This window comes from Sebastes fasciatus, chromosome 5, assembly GCF_043250625.1.
Source record: "Sebastes fasciatus isolate fSebFas1 chromosome 5, fSebFas1.pri, whole genome shotgun sequence".
In the NCBI taxonomy this organism is placed as follows: domain Eukaryota; kingdom Metazoa; phylum Chordata; class Actinopteri; order Perciformes; family Sebastidae; genus Sebastes; species Sebastes fasciatus.
Window position 1 is genome coordinate 5337434 of NC_133799.1, and position 17922 is coordinate 5355355.

General features: G+C 38.3%; 1 protein-coding gene across 4 annotated transcripts in view; it reads right to left on the minus strand.

Moving 5' to 3' along the window:
* mast3b (microtubule associated serine/threonine kinase 3b) overlaps positions 1–17922 on the minus strand; it is a 41395-nt gene that overhangs the window by 18955 nt on the left and 4518 nt on the right. The window contains exons 2-6 of one of the 4 annotated variants that reach the window (XM_074634634.1): positions 12563–13814; positions 7447–7535; positions 5218–5290; positions 2510–2530; positions 2115–2193 (exon numbers count right to left, since the gene is read on the minus strand). In XM_074634634.1, coding sequence (XP_074490735.1) covers positions 2115–2193; positions 2510–2530; positions 5218–5290; positions 7447–7535; positions 12563–12648 — 348 coding nt within the window. In that variant the 5' untranslated portion in view covers positions 12649–13814. The remainder of the gene's footprint in view (positions 1–2114; positions 2194–2509; positions 2531–5217; positions 5291–7446; positions 7536–12562; positions 13815–17922) is intronic. The other 3 variants (XM_074634632.1, XM_074634635.1, XM_074634633.1) reach the window with 3 other exon arrangements.

Sequence of the window (17922 nt, forward strand, 5' to 3'; positions counted from 1 at the left end):
AGAATCTTGTGTTTGTCAAACTGAAGATCACAGTTCCAGTAAACCCTGCTACTTCCTTTTGCAAAGAGGATGTTGCTATTTGTCAGTCATGCCCTTTTCAGTGGCATCACTCTGTTCACTCCTGCTAAAAAACCACAGGCAGATCTGAAGTCTGTGCCGTTTAAAACATTTAGATGCATGAGGTGATAATTTATTGATGTTAAATTACTCCATATAGCACCTTTAAACCAGCATTTGAGAATATTTCACTCACATATTCTTATTTACTTTCTAGTTTATGACGACAGCAGCATGGGCACAGAGTGGCACAACAAGAGGCCCTCATAAGCCCGACTAACACATTTAAACATTTAAATGAGGCACAAACTTAGCTGGTGTATGAATTTAGAATAGTAGTCAAACAGTGAAAGATGAACTTAACATCTCTCCTGCCAATAATTAAAGCATTTCTTCCAGTAATGATGTATACAATAGTGAGGCCCACATAGGCATCGTTATTTACAGAAAAAAGTTATTTTCAATGTCTACTGAGGCACTGAGTGTCTTTTCAAACTGAATGTGGGACACAATGTACATTACCAGCAATCTGTAAATTGTGCGGCCCATGTGTCCCGAACAGAAGAGGGACGGCATCTGTGAAGTCTCTTTCTAATGCCGTAGTATAAAGAGGGCAGTGAGGGCCACTGAAGAGCCCTTTTGTCCCTCCTGACCTCTGGCTCTGCACCCGGGTCTACCCCCTAAACTTCCTTATAATAGCTGCACATGGCAGACTTCACCACAGACTCATTTCAATGCTGTTTCTAGGGCTGCAACTAATGATTACTTTCATTGTCGATTAATCCGTTGATTATTTTCTCAATTAATCGATTAGTTGTTGTTAGTTGTTTGGTCTATAAAATTTCAGAAAATTGTGAAAAATGTCGACCAGTGTTTCCTAGATGACGTCCTTAAATGTCTTGTTTTGTCCACAACTCAAAGATATTCAGTTTACTGTCATAGAGGAGTTAAGAAACCAGAAAATATTCACATTTAAGAACCTGGTATCAGAGAACTTTTACAGGTTTTTCTTAACAAATTACCCAAACCGATTAATCAATTATCAAAAACAGTTGGCGATTAATTTAATAGTTGACAACTAATGGATTAATCAATTAATCATTGCAGCTCTAGCTGTTTCATTACGTAATTATATAAACCAATACAATTACAGCTTTATTCTAAAGTAAGATATTTGATATATAAATTATAATATTCTCAAAAATCTCTTTTTGATAGGATCTTTTAAGTAAAATCGTGGTCTAAAAAATGCTTTTACAGCCTGTAGATTTTTACATTTATTAGGGATGCACCAATCCTACTTTTTCAGTCCCCATACCAATAACAATACCTGAGTTTTGGGTATTGGCCGATACCGAGTACCGATCCGATACCAGTGTTTAATTAATAAGCTCTATGACTCACTGTGTGGAAGTGACTGGGATCATTATTTTATGTGTAAGCCAACATCAGGCTTGACTTAAACATTGCTTTCTTAACTTTGTTAAACATAGAATTGAATTGAATAGATCGGTCCCATTGTCACCAATACCCGATCCAGCTATCTAAGTCAGTATCAGCCCGGTATCGGTGCATTCCTAACATTTATCCTCCCAAAACGCTTCAAGTAATTCAGGAAATCAGCTTTTCAGATACAAAACAAAAAACATCAGATTTAAGGTCAAGTTAACATAATTACCAGCTGATGTTAAAAAGAAATAAAAAATAAGGTCTCAGTAAATTGTTAATTGTTTGTTGAAAAGCCAACATAAAATAATGTCACTTTAAGTATTTAATTTAATAAATAAAACAGCGAGGGCTTTACTTCATCTCCTCATTAACATGCATACACGCAGACTGTGTGTAATACTGCTAACACTGAGTTCCACAGACTGAGAGAATGACTAATTCAAGCAGATGATGGAGGAAAACAATTAGCAGTTTGTCATCTGGGACTTGGCATTCGCTGTCCCTTATTGCATAAACGAATGTGCTATTTGGGCTGAGCGAGGTGTTAGAATTGCCTGGCCGCCATCTATCGAACGGGGAGGACGGTGACATGTTTCGGGATGACTTACCGAGACAGTGGAGCTCGGCGGGTTGGTTCCATAGCCAGACGAGGGGAGGGATGCCAGGGACCATCTCCGGCCCTCAGCTCTGAGAGAAACGGACATGCATGTTACATAAGCCTCAGCAGCATTGGCATTAGTTAGCAATTCATATGTGATACTCCTTACATAACAGGCGACGGAGGAGTCCTGTGACTACAAGAGCATGAAATGAATGTCTCTTTATCTAAATCATATATAAACAGGGTTCTCTGTGTCCTCACTTGATTCAGAGCAGCTCTTTAAGCCAGCTATAAGCTTCACATAAAAGAGACATTTTCTAGGAGGAGCATTTTGTTTGTGCAAAACAAATAGAAAGCTTTTAAAGCCGACAGACAGGGTGCAAGAATATTAAAAGAAGCTACCTGTCGGCGCGAGCCAAGTGACTGAGATCACGACAGCAACGGAGAGAAAGAGAAAAGAGAAAAGAAAGAGTTTCTGTGAGTTTTGGGAGTCTTGCGCAAGTGATCCTGTGACCCCTGGCATTCAGCTGAGGGATTAATACTGACAATGTTGCCTCCCTTGCCAGTTTTCATTTGCCCAGATACAAGCAAGCAAGCAAAACTAAATTAATTTGAGGATATAGTTTACATAACAGAAACAATTCTTCACTTTAAGGCATGACCACAGAAAATATCTTCTCTCCAGTTCCATGAAATAATATAAAACACACAAAAACGTAAGTGAAAAAACAACAACTAAAGGTTATGTGTTATAACAATTGGCATGTTGTTTGCAAGCAGAAGAAACAATAAAGTTATCACACAAATAACAGCTTATGTTTGCCTGTAGACCTAGGTGTGAATGCATCAGTTTGTCCTAAGATAGGACTGTGAATGTTTCTTGTAGGGCTGTCAAAGTGAACGCGATGACAATAATTCTTTTTAACGCCACTAATTTCTTTAACGCATTAACGCAACTTGCAATTTTACGATTGTATCGGGCTCAGTTTTAAAGCTAGAGTGAAGATACAGATACATGAAACTAGAAAACCTGAGGAATCCATTGGTACCAACCATGTCATAGCAGCTTGTCTCATACGAGGCTAAATAACACTCCAAACTTGCGCAAAATTTTGGCGAGGAAAAACTGTCATGGCCATTTTCAAAGGGGTCCCTTGACCTCTGACCTCAAGATATGTGAATGAAAATGGGTTCTCTGGGTACCCATGAGTCTCCCCTTTACAGATATGCCCACTTTATGATAATCACATGCAGTTTGGGGCAAGTCATAGTCAAGTCAGCACACTGACACACTGACAGCTGTTGTTGCCTGTTGGGCTGCAGTTTACCATGTTATGATTTGAGCATATTTTTATGTTAAATGCAGTACCTGTGAGGGTTTCTGGACAATATTTCTCATTGTTTTGTGTTGTTAATTGATTTCCAATAATAAATATATACATACATTTGCATAAAGCAAGCACATTTGCCCACTCTCATGTTGATAAGAGTATTAAATACTTGACAAATCTCCCTTTAAGGTACATTTTGAACAGATACAAATGTGTGATTAATTTGTGATTAACTATTTTAATCAATTGACAGCCTAGTTTCTTGTAAAACTAAAAGATTTAAAGATCCGAGATGTATTCATAATTGCCTTTCATCTTGATAGTAAGCTACTGTATGATGTGCTTTACACAAATTTTCTCAGAGGTGTCGTTTTTTTTCTTTCTTGTTCCCGTTGTACTGAAGGACAAAGCACCTGAACTGCTCATGAGTTTTTAACGACTGTTCTTGGGTGTCTTCAAGGTGCCGCCTCACTTGTAGACTACACATGCCTGGAGCGAGGCAAGCGCGTTGCCATGGGAACCGGGTTGAATGATGTGTGAGTGGGCTTCGGGGGTACCCTCTATCTAGCTGCACTCATCCTGCTGAGGAGCAGAGGGGGGGGTGGGGTGTGAATGCTCCAGGCTGAGTCAGCCTCAGTCATCTTGCTGCTGTTTCTCTGCAGCTTCCAGACCGTCTGCCTGTCCCAACAACACGCACCGAATCTCACAGGAAACCCTCACACTGTGATTACGCATTTATTTTTTCTACAAATTAGCATTTGGTTCATTTGGGTTCACGTTACATTATAATGATTGATGGTTTGTAGGGCTGAATGATTTTGAAAAAATATCTATTTGCAATTATTTGAACTGATATTGCGATATGATTTAGGATATTAGAGGGTATGATAATCTAAGTCTAAGTCTGTAGAATGTGATGTGTATGATGTGCAACAATATTGAATTTAAATTGGTGTTTTGACACACATTTCACCTTTAACAAATATTGCTCCTTCTGCGATTTGAAAATTTCAGTACACCATATTTTGATAATATTTTGATTAATTATGCAGCCCTAATGGTTTGTTAACTGGAGCTACATTAAATCGGGAATCAAAATGGACTGCGGATCTTGTAATCTTGTAATCGTGAACATGATTTGATAAACCAAATCCAAACATTTTGTATAGTGCCCTGAAAATGTATTTTGGCAGGGATGCCAGACAAATAAACAACTAAATGGCAGCCAGTACTTCCAGTTCATGTTATCCTGACTTTCTGTGCACTGGAAAATGGCCATGACAGTTTTTCCTCGCCGGAAATTAGCACAAGTTTGGAGCGTTATTAAACCTCCTTCCCGACAAGCTAGTATGACATGGTTGGTACCAATAGATTCCCTAGGTTTTTTAGTTTCAAATGATGCCAGTATATTCTAGCTTTAAAACTGAGCCCGCTACAAACTCCAAAAGATCGACTGCGTTAATGCGCTAAACCAATTAGTGGCGTTAAAACGAATTTGCGTTAACGCGTTATCGTGTTAATTTTGACAGCCTTGAATTAAACTTACTTGCTTTTAAACATAGGCTTTAAAGGAAATTCCTATTCACACTATAGTTAGTACAAAATTGCATATTTAACTCCAAGAAACTTTCTAAATAATCATTATAAAATTACAGACCTGTAAATTAAAGTGTTAGCATTTTTATTAACTGTATAAATGGAAAAAGAGATTCCTTATATGTGTCAAAACAAATATAACGCTCCGAGGGAAAAGGATTCAAGTGAGCAGTGCTGACATACCTCCGGGCAAATGGAAAGTTGAGGCAGGCACTGGTCGACACATTTCGAGGGCTGTCCAGAGGGCTGCTCGCAGCTGAAAGAGGAAAGACAAAAGTTACAACTACCGGTACTATTCACAACTGTAATAATAAACTCATGGAAATAGAGCTGAGAAGACCACATGGTTGCGTTTACAAAGTGGAAATGTTCCAGAAAGGGTGACATCATGTCTATGCAGGAACCATCAATTACTGCAAAACCCAGCGGCATTAACCAGCACCTCAGACGGGTCCAATCTATCATCTGGGTATTACTTTTCCAAACATTACAGCACCTATCTACAAACATAAGTTAATTCAGTGCCAAGCCTCATCCAGTTTGGTCTCTCTAGAGTCTGGAAGTCTGGGCGCACTAGAGACTGTGGTTCGTTTATATGCAAGTGGTTGAGTAGTACCAATTAGAACACAAGAGAGACCCAATTAGAGCCCGACTGCACTCTGTGATTAGATAATCCTCGGCATGATTGAGTTCAAAAGGGAGCACATCCACATACTGCTGGTATGAGGAGCTCTTGAGCAAAACTCTTTTCATAGAGTGCAGCTGCTTCACGGCATTAAGAGGCTGTACACTGTCTGGACTATTGTTGATTCAGATCAGAAAGCTGAAGACACCAACTATTTAGGCATTCAATTATGGGTGGGCGATATGGCCAAAATCTTCTATCACGCTCTATGTAATTTAATATTCTTTTATATTGGTATATATCACAATACAGTACTTGTTCTGCCTCACATGAGACAATACTTGAGTTAAAAACAAAGACTCAAAACAACAGTAAAACTAAAATGTGTGTATACACTAGGCATTACGGTAAGAGCGTGTAAAAACTGACCTTCTGGCGACCTTCACATTCATTCAATAACTCAGTCAGTCAGTCTGTCAATATTAAATTTAAATAAATACATATTAAATATTAAATAATAAATAAATTGAATGATAATTTTAAAAATACCGCCAGCACACTGTATTTCAGAGAATTTTTTCAACTGTGTGAATACTTAGTCAAACTAAATAATAAAGAACACATTTCCAAATCTGCAAAATGACAGTACACCACCTCAGTGCGTTCAGATTAGTTTACTAGAATTATCACGATGGTACGATCATACGCATCAAAGAGTTAAATCAAACAGTTAGTATGAAATATATGAAAATATCAAGATATTTATCGTATATCACGCCATAGCCTAAAAATAGAGATATTATTTAGAAGACATATCACCCATCCCTAGCTCCAGGTCATCTGACTATTCTGCAGGGTCAACCAGATGCCATGGTGCGGCTTAATAGTTGGGAGTCAAGCCAGCTTAATCTTGTATTAGTGAGCGTGTGGTAACGAAAGGTGCCCTACATCTTACAAATATTAACATGAGAGGAGCTCATACTTTAGCAGCATACTACGTGACTTGTGAGAAACAGTGATGTGTGTATTTGTAACTTCATTTGATGTAATTAATCAAACACGGTGAAAGTTTTCATACTGCCAAATTCTACATTTAGATAACCGTGAAATTCTGATTTCTGAGAAGTTCTAGTACTGAGAGTGTGTTCACATCAAACCTGTTTGAAGCTCACAATTTTATCTCCAGTGTTTGGGAAGGTGAGAACGACACCATTTAAACCTCCTTAATAACACCAAGGCACCTCAACATATTGACAGTATCAGTATCAAATACTGACTCTGATCTGGACTGACTCATATTTAGCAATGTCTCAATGTGTTCTTAAACAGTATGGACATGCAGAAGAGCACAGATGACTGTCCATCCTGCTGAGTGTGAATAACAAAATCTGGACTGGTTTCATCAACAGCCACCTGCTGCCACCAACGTCTCTGACAATGCAGTCACATGGCAAAATAATGCAATGGACTGCGTTGGCGTGGACGTGTTTCTTCAGGGCATAGTTCCAATACAAACCAGAAGTTAAAAGGTTAATGAAATGACAAGACACAATATGGCAGTTTATAATTTTTGAGGCAAGATTACGCAAAACATGCAAAAGATGAAATGTAAATGATTAGCACAGTGCCATCGGGTATTTTAGCTTCTGTGTGCACACTTGCATTAACATGCAGTGTGTTGCTAGATGATACTGCAGCTGAAGTAGAGCCAACACCAATACTAACACAGAGGTCCTGTTGGGACCTGTTGGGGTTAAAAGGACACCAAACGTTGCAGTAGATCTTACCAGTGTGGAGTGAGAGCGGGGAGAGCGGCCGGGACAGCGTGGGTGACGGCGTCCCGATACCGAGGCTCTTCCTGTTGCTGCTGCGACAGCTGGAGCACAAACAGGAAAAAAAGAAAGAAGTCAACAGACCGCCAGCCTCGTCACACATCACTCATCTGAATCTGTATGAAAATGTCTCTGTGGTAGTTTTCATGACCTGTGAGTCAGTTAAATCTGTTTTAACACCATGGTGGAATTCCAACCGTTAAAAAACACCAATTAAAAAGAGCATCCTTTCTTGGTGTGTATTCACATCTTTCTGTCAGGCTAGGTTGCCGTATAGGTCGCAGTGTTTCTGTGACATTCATTATCACTGCTTAGGGCTGTCGCAATAATCGCTATCACAACCGCTACGTTCACGTTTCTTCTTTTTAATTCTTTGCAATGATGGGAGCGCGGCGTATTTACATCACGCTACAAACGCCAGCAGTGTGACGAGGTGCTGGGCGTCTATCCTGCTCTGAGTGCTGCACGTATGATGTTTTTTTCTGATAGCAGAGAGTGAACAAATGTTAAAATGCTGCGCCCAGCCGTCCAATCACAATATAGGATGGGCGGGAAAAATAACACGAAGACCAACCGTCACATCCTACATGTAGGCTACAAATGCTGAACAACAACAATGGTGGAGAAATGGATACACATAGACCGGCAGGTCCGTCCACTCTCCCTACGTGCTTCAGCTTTCCCTTCATCCAGAGCAAGTACTCTACCTTGTGCCACCATTTTTACTTCCGCAGATATTCCCGGATATCATGGCGGATGTCATAGCAACCAGACGCAAACAAGAAAAGAACGCTGCGCCTTCTGTGTTCTGTATTTAAGAATAAATAAGTACTTAATTAGTTTTAAAATTGTCGCCGTTGTCATTTAAAAAGCAACAATATACCTAGCATTAGCATAACAATAAAGCTTAGTTATAATTCTAGGCAATAACATCACATATCGTGCTGTTGAGCCAATCATTGTTACCGCAGGGGAAATTCCTTCATCGCAACAGCCCAATCACCGCCACACCAATCCTTGTGCACAACAACATAACCTTATTTCTCATCATCATTTTTCTAGAGAACTAAAAAGTTCTAATTTTCTCACTTCTAAGTTGATATCAACGACCTAAAACTGTCACTTAGAGCACTGTGTCTCTGCTAAGATGTTAGCATTGAGCACTGGAGGAAACTATTTACTGGGGACTCTTTTTTCTCCCTAAATAGTTAAACTGAACGATAAGACGATCTAGAAAGAAATAACCCGGTGTGCCCCTTTAAGCTGAGCGTAATCATTTTGGTTTATCCACCTATAATTATATGTTTGACTCATACAATGCTGTATTTACAAAGCTTGTATTTACATCAAAGTGTGTGTTTGGGTGTGTGTATTGAGCAGCAGTTTGAGTACACAAAGACATTTTATGACAGCTTAGGAAGACACTTCAGACTGGGATCCACTTAACTGGATCTTCTTGTTGTACCACACTGAATAAGCCTGAATAACACCGAAACACATCCGGGTTTGTGTGCCAACGGGAAAGTACGCTAGCTAGACAGGGAGTGGTGGAAATAAACAGGGATGTCCAGTTTTGTGTACAACAGTTTGCTATCCTCACCTTAACATCTAAAAATCACACTTAGCGAACAACTTTAAGGTCATTTAAACACTTTAAAATGTTTATATAATTTCAGAATTTCATTATACTTTTAATTTAGTTATAATTTAGTTTAGTTGCAATTTGTTTTATTTTAGTTTCCTGACTTAGTGAAATAGTTTTTTAGACGGCTAAACAAAAGGAGACTGAGAAAAAAGGGATGAAAGATTAAGATGTTTGTTTTATTTCAGTTTATTTCTATTTTAATTTAGTTTTTTTTAATTAACAAACAAACTGTAGCATGGAGACCGGTCGTCAAAAGAGTGCAAACCAGTTCCCATAAGATCACTGTGTTTATGGAGAAAAACCCATATGTTCATTTGTATTGCAGAAGCTTTACTGGGTAAATTACCGCAGTGCATCCAATATCCAGTTTACTGACCTATTTCTCCAGTAGTTATAACACTACATCATCAGAGAAAATGCTCCTTTTGTCCCAAACCTTTGGATTGGTTTTCAAATGTGTCTCATAAATCATCACATCCATCTACACACACTGTCGTCCAGTTAGCGGTGCTCATTCAGCTCAGTTATCAAGCTGTCAAAACGCTTCTGAAAATGCTTTACTGTTTCTGCAGTTACCAAAAATACACACTTTATGGTTTAGTACAGATGGGGCTTATGATACTTTGCAAGAAGAACTGAGACTTCTTTGTCTCTGCCCACTGAGATTTAACTCCACCGATGAGATTATTTCCGCCTTCTGAGCAGCTCTGCCTTGAGAGATGTTTATATAACTACAACTCTAATCTGCAGGCAAATGCATGACACACCAGCACGGCCGTGTCAGCTGGAGAGGGGAAACCGATGAGAGCCAAAATACAAAGAGGAAACCTCCCGTCAACAGACTCAAGGCTAAAGGGAGTGTGTGTGCAAAGACAGCAACAGCAGGCCCAGCTTGAGCTACAGATGTCCAGACTGTGTGTGTGTGTGTGTGTGTGTGTGTGTGTGTGTGTGTGTGTGTGTGTGTGTGTGTGTGTGTGTGTGTGTGTGTGTGTGTGTGTGTGTGTGTGTGTGTAAAGGGCGGGAGGGAGTGTTAAATAATCCTCTGGTCCTGAAAAGAAGAGGCAAACTTTGACCAATAGCATTCAACTGAGCAGATTTTAATGTGACACCAGGGTGAACGGTCCACAATAGCACTGAATTTATTAATTCAATTAATTGATTATTAGTCTTTCAGAACATTAACCAACTATTCTGATAATCGTTGAATCGTTTGTGTCATTTTCTAAGGAAAAATGCTCAACATTGTCTCGTTCCAGCTTCTCAAATATTTGCCGTTCTTCTCTGTTTTATGGCCGATAAATTGAATGTTTGCATTTTGAACGGTTTGTTAGACAAAACAAGTAATATGAAGACCTCGGGCTTTGGGAAATTGGGATTTTCTGACATTTCGCAGATTAAATCTAGAAAACAATAGATATTTTTAGGGCTGCAACTAGGGTTGTAACGCTATACCAGTATCAAGGTATACTGTGGTATGAAAGTTCACGGTTATCATACATGTTGCTTATCTACAATCTTGAAAATAACTGACATAAGTGAGTGTGTGAGTGAGTTAACGGTAGAGACAGGAGCAGTCTGGCTGCGCTGGATCATAGGACATTATCTTGAAAAGCTCACAGCTGATGTTATTTTTCATTTAGTAGTTAATTTAACATGCTATTGTGCTGCTAACATGTAAAGAAACAAGCATTAGTTATATAACATACTATAGTTACATGTTATTTTTTATTATGTTTATAATTCTGTTTTTTATAATTCTGTTCTCATTCCTTTAAGGGTCATTGTAAATGATAATAATAATAAAAATAATACTATTACTACTACTAAATAATAATAGTGTATTACCGTATAACGTGATATTTTCTGAGATGGTTATCGTACCATAAAAATATCATTACAACGCTATCTGCAACCAAACATTTGCAAATTCCAGCTTCTCAAATGTGAGGATTTGCTATTTTTCCTCTAATTTATATGACTACAAATTAAATATATTTGGGGTTTGGACAACTGGTCAGACAAAACAACATTACCTCGGTCTTCTGGGAGATTGTTGAATTTCTAACATTTTATAGACTATGAACAATGAAGATAATTGACACATAAATCAATAATAAGACTAGTTAGTTGCCGTCCTAGTCCACAACAAACAGGCTGAACATCAGTTCATCCATCCAGTCTTGTGGTGGCCTCTATATCAGCCAGTGAACAGCTGCAGGTTTTATCTCTAACAGTCATCTTACAGTAAACATGACAAACTATGACCTCCAGTCAGTAACTATCCAACACCAATATACACCAATATAAACAGTGCAAATATGGGCTTTTCATAATTTTTTTTCAACTTTTTATGTCACAGTTGTTGGCTGATTTGAAAAAGAACATTATAGACCTGCTGTACTGTTAACTACATCTAATTTAAACAAAGAAAACTATATAGTGGCTGGTATTTTTGAGGCATTATATGTGAAAACATGCATTTTAGAGCACATATTAACAGCAAACCTCCTCCTCACAAACACTAACCATACACTTCCACGCAACACACACACTTGTCTTTTTTTTTTATATATTTACTGTATTGTTATAGTTGTAATTAAATATATCTTGTCCTAATTGTTTGTTATCACTATTATGTAGTCATATTATTTCTTTATATATATATATATATATATATATATATATATATATATATATATATATATATATATATCTTGTCCTAATTGTTTGTTATCACTATTATGTAGTCATATTATTTCTTTATATTAATCTTGTCTCTAGGTGAAGGCTTCAGATAAGCCCAATGTTATTTTTTGCCTCTTTCTGCACTGTATATTATTCACTTATGATTTGATATATTTACTGTATTGTTATTGTTGTTAGTATATATATATATATATATACACATATATATATATATGTATATAAATATATATATATATATATACATATATATATATATATATATGTATATATATATATATATACATATATATTAATCTTGTCTCTAAAGTGTTTTTTTTTTTTGCCTCTTTCTGCACTGTATATTATTCACTTATGATTTGATATATTTACTGTATTATTATTGTTGTTATTATATATATATATATATATATTATTTCTTTATATTAATCTTGTCTCTAAAGTGTTTTTTTTTTCCTCTTCCTGCACTGAATATTATCAATTTATTTTTGTGTTATGTTGTATAGTCTTAAATTGTGCAAAACAAATAAACAAATAAACAAACAGCATTAGCTACTTTCAGTGAAGTCATTTTCTGGGACAATAAACTGTATCATCAACACAAACAACCCAGTGAACTAGCAGGACTAACTAACTGGAGCAACCAGCTCTGTGAGAGCAGCAGAGAGGAGCTAGTTACTGTTAAACACGCTAATAAATAAAGCTAGTTTGAGTGTTTGGTACCTTTTTGATCGCTTCAGCAGAGCTCCAGGAACAAAATGTGACTTGTTGTGGTTTGGCACCGCAGACCAGTGGCTCGGATCCGACATGCTGGAGGGTTTTATAACCCAGTTTCAAAGTGAATGTTGATTTCAGAGAGTCTGTGTGGAGCTGCTCCTCTCCACCATCACCATCTCCTCCTCTAGTCTCCTCTAGTCGGCTCTCCGGGTCCTTTTGTGTGGGTCCGCCTCGTGTTAGTTACATCCTCCGGTCGGCTCTCTCACCGTGATCCTGTCCCCAGAAACATATCCTCCGTGTCGGGTTGTATTGTTGTGTATTACCGGTTACAGCATCAGCAGCAGCAGCAGACTTTAGTTTGGTCAAACAGACGTTGCTGCTGGTTGTGTGTTTGTGTCGGTGTGAGCAAGTTGGAGCCAGATGCTGCGTTCAAGTGCTGCTCGTTATCTCCAGCTTCTTCTCACTGCTTCAAAAAAATGCTGCTGTTTTTAGGTACTGCAAAAAAAAAAATTTCAGCATATTGTGATTAAAGTTTTCTGAGAGAGACTTCTTCACCTCATCATGGCTCTGTTTTCAGGCTTTAAAAAAATCTATAGACTTTGGCCAATCACAGGTCATTTCAGAGAGAGAGAGAGAGCGTTCCTATTGAGCGTTCCTATTGGTTGTGCTACGGCTGGTGGGCGGTGCTTGGCATTTCTTCAACAGATCTCAACATGGCTGCCCGGTCACAAACTTTTTCATTTAACAGCTAAACCCAAGCCCCCAGGAAGTGCGCCGGTCGTTGATCCCGACTATCGTAGTGGCCAAACGGTGGTACTACAACCTCCATGTCCGTCATGTTATGCCGTTTGGCCCAAAAATACTTTTTCCCCATAGACTTACATCGGGAAAGAGACGTCTGTAACTCAGCGGATACATTTTTTTGAGGTGAATCAACTCCCCAGTATGAACGCTAGCCCTTATTTAAATCATTAAAACGCACTAATAGCTGAATCCAGAGTTATTTCCCTTCCTCCGTTCATGTGAGTGAGACCCAGACCACGGCTGGAGCGCCAAGCCGTGACGACGGCATGCCATTGGGACCCCGTGACCGAGTTATGTGACCGAGCGGACGCTACTCCGCCAAGATCCGGGTACTTTTCCAGACGGAAGTCGAGCCATTTAGGCTTCATGCGCCAATGAGCAACTCTCATAGGAATGGCCGAGGCCCCGCCTCCAACGCTGTATCCAGTTCTTTTAATACATCCATGGTTTAGGACTGCAAAAAAAATTCCATAATAACCTTTCAGCATATTGTAATTAAAGTGTTCTGAAAGAAAACTAGACCTCTGCACCTCCTCATGGTTCTGTTTTCAGGCTTTAAAAAATCTAGCCTGTGACGGGAGACTTTGACCAATCACAGGTCATTTCAGATAGAGAGCGTTCCTATTGAGCGTTCCTATTGGCTGTGCTCCGGCTGGTTGGCGGTGCTTGGTATTTCTTCAACAGATCTCAACATGGCTGCCTGGTCACAAACTTTTTCAATTTACAGCTAAACTGTGCACTACAAGATGTTTCTGAAACCATGAGCGTTTTATAAAAAAATGACCTTTTTAATCTTATTTGCTCATTTTATACCCGCTGCAGCTTTAATGCTCATCACAGTTTAGCAAAGCCCAATGTGAAAACTTCAAATCGCTCAGTTTTGCCTGTCCAATAGTCCAAATCACAATGATATTCAATAATCAATGCTATGAGACTTGGTAATTGGTATGAAATCATTTTTGAAATATGGAAAAGTTGATTTATTCTTTGAGGATCCAAAAAGGCAAATTTTTTAAGATTTGGAATAAATGGATACAGTTTATAACCCCATTACGAGCAGACTTTGTACGACTTTACTGATGTGTTCAGTTTGATGGAGAAGGATGCATGGGCATGTAGGCTGTATACGTGTGAGTAATGCAGATGAATACTGATGTGTATGGGTTAAATCTGGTCAGTTAATAATAGTCAGAACCATTTCCATAGAAACACTCTCTTTACCTCTTTGGTCACTCATGTGCGTTCATATCAGAGTGGCAATTTCCTACAGAACCTGAAAGCAGCGTAAAATGCTGTTGGGTTATACCATGAGGAGTCTAGTAGAGGGAGGATCCCAGCCAAACTTTAAAACAATGGTACATTCCATTGCACATAGTACCTCTAGTGTTAGTGTTAGTGTGGCCTATCTATAGCCTGTATGTATGTATGTATATTCATTTCATATAATATCAGAACAAAAACACTATGCTATGTTACACTATATACTGTAAGTGGAATGCTGAATCTGTAACAGCATACAAAATCAAAAGACATGTATTTATTTGAATTGAGAATCCTAAAGCGATGCAGATGGTTGGTTGGTTGCTTTGCAGACATTTGCTAGAGGTCAATGCCTATGAGTTGCAAGGGGTCTATTCTCATAATCAAGTCTCTCACTTTTGGAATTGAAGTAGATGAATTACAAATGCAGGAATAATAATAAATAAAAGTGAGGAGTACTGTAATAACTGTATGTGTGCTTGGTATTATGACTATTATGACAATGCTGCACATTTGTGGAGTTCTCTAGCTTTCCTTTTATAAACATTATAACATTATTATGATACTATCAGCATTACTCTCACTCGTGTCACATGATCCCCTCGCTCCCCCACCCTATTCATCCTTCTCTGCCATCAACAATTCCCTGATATCTCGTTGTAACAGACTATCTCCTCCCGTCTAAACAAATCGTTACTCTTCCTCGCCTTACTAGTGAGACTTGTCTGTGCCTCAGACAGCCTGTTATAGACATTTCTTTTGGCCAGGCCTTGACTTTTGAGGCACATTTTAAATGTTTGGTTCATGGAAATGATTACTCGTGTTCATTTGATCTCACTTTCCCTCTTGTAGTTTCCCATGGTGGCTCCCTATCAAATTTAGTAATCAGTACAAAATTACCCTCATATCTGCGTGGTCAGGTTGCGTCATGGTTATCTACTACAGCTGTACATCAGTAGTAGGTCACTGAGGTCATCAGGTCATGGTTTATTAGTTGTGTGTAGATTGTGCCATTATAGTTGTGGCTGCTAAACTATGGACGTTTTAAAATAGCATTTGTTACCTCCGCCAAGGCCGAAGGCCTAGGAAGGAGTTAATGTTTTCACCGCCGTGGGTTTGTTGGTTTGTTGGTTTGTTTGTCAGTTAGCAGGATTACTCCAAAAGTCTGCGATGGAAAGAGTAACGACTACAGTTTAGGTGAGTTTTATTTTGTATATGCATACCTACATTTGTTTAGATTTTATGTTTATATTTTCATGTTGCTTTAATACCTTTCAGGCCTTTTCATTTTAGAAATCTGCATAAAGGTGCCATAATAATACAATGCCTAAAGTTTATTATATGCTGCACTCTCCTCATAATATGAATCCGGCACCAGGTACCACGCAGCTCTTGTGTCATCTCTGCATTGATGCCATCAAGACGAATCTCGACATATTCAGTGTATCAGAATCAAAGGTTGATGCCGGCAAGCGATTTACGTTCATACAAATATAGGATCTGATGCAAGAGAATAAACATGTTGCTGGATGGTGGAACAACACATACAGGGGCGGTCTGTGATGCAAAATGCTGTGAAGAATGATGCCAACAAATGTGCAATCTGCCATACTGTCGCATCAGATTACTGTGTGAAAACTGCGTCGTGTTAAGGAATGCATGTTTATCTCGTTTGATTTTTTTTTGCATTCCCACTCAAAAAATTTGCTCATTTTTCAGCCGAGCAAATGGGATTCATTACTGTACAGCGCACGGTGTGACAGCCGAGCGCTGCTCACACATCCAGAGACATGCTGGATGCAGCCGCCTCTGTTTGCAGTGTTGCCTTCCTCCACAGCACCCAGCACCGTTGCCAAGCAACCCACATAGACTTAGAGACAACTAATAAATGATGGGTCTTCACTGGTGAAACAGAGGCACCTTAATATACAAAAAAACAACTCAGACTTATCGCCTATTTCCTTTTTCTATTCCATGTATATTTCACACTTTTTATGAAGTTATACTGTATTATCTGTCATTAGAAAACCATTTAGCAGAAAACACTGATGTAAGCTGTTAATTTGACTATTGTTTTTCAAAACGCGTTAAAGGTCCCATATCATGCTCATTTTCAAGTTCATACTTGTATTTTGTGTTTCTACTAGAACATGTTTACATGCTGTAATGTTAAAAAAAACATTTATTTTCCTCATACTGTCTACTTGAATTTACCTGTATTTACCTTCTGTCTGAAACGCTCCGTTTTAGCGCATTTTAACGGAATTGCAACAGAATTGTGTTGCTAGGCGACAGCTTGGGTCCATCAGTACTTCCTGTCAGCTGATGACATTCACATACACTGCAACCGGGAAATAAACTGGGACACATTAAGAATGTTTACGTTTAAAATTGTGTCAAGGGTCTAAATATTGTATATTTCTGACATCACAAATGGACCGAAATCCTGACAGCTTGTTTCAAATGCAGAGTTTCTGAATACAGGCTGTGTGTATTTCCCTGTGGATTGAGTGTTTCGATACTTTCACAGTATTTATATAGGACATAAGCCTGCTTTATAATATCTCACTTTTTTATAATATGGGACCTTTAAAGTAGTTATCAAAACAATCACACCACATGGTCCATTTAGTAACTATCTTCCTCAGCAGATAGAGTTTGCCCCAGCTGTCATATAAATGCAGATGTTCAAATCACAAAATCTTGTGATACGACTGAAAGCACCGGAAAAAGCTACTAAATGGACCTTGTGGTGAGGTTTGTCAACTGCTATTTCAAAGGTCAATAATTACTACTTTGATCTTTTTTTACCGAATAAGCAGAGATTTAAAAAAAATATTAATTTGAAGCAGCATCTATGACGTGACCAAAGTCTTATGACTTCACTACATTTTTTTTTACATATGGCATTTCCCTAGTGGGAATTAGTGGAGGTAAAACAGCTGGGCACTGTGGTTTTGAGCAAACATGATTCAAACAAGAGTAAACAGTTCATTTGTTGAGGACTATTTTCTAGGGATGCACCTCTTATGAAATTCTGGGCCGATACTGATACCGACGTGCAGTATAAAATAACAATTTGGCCAATAGCCGATAGCCAATGGAGATACTGATGTTTTTGTTGTTGTTGATATTTATTCCTTTTTAGTGCCAGGGAAACAGAAAGACCTCTTCATTATGAAAAAATAACTGGCCTGTTTTAAAGTCATTCAGCATTTCATTACAATGTCTTTAAATGAGCACAAATTCAATCATACAAATGTATGAAACAACCTTTAAAATATTATTTTTCAAATTTGTAA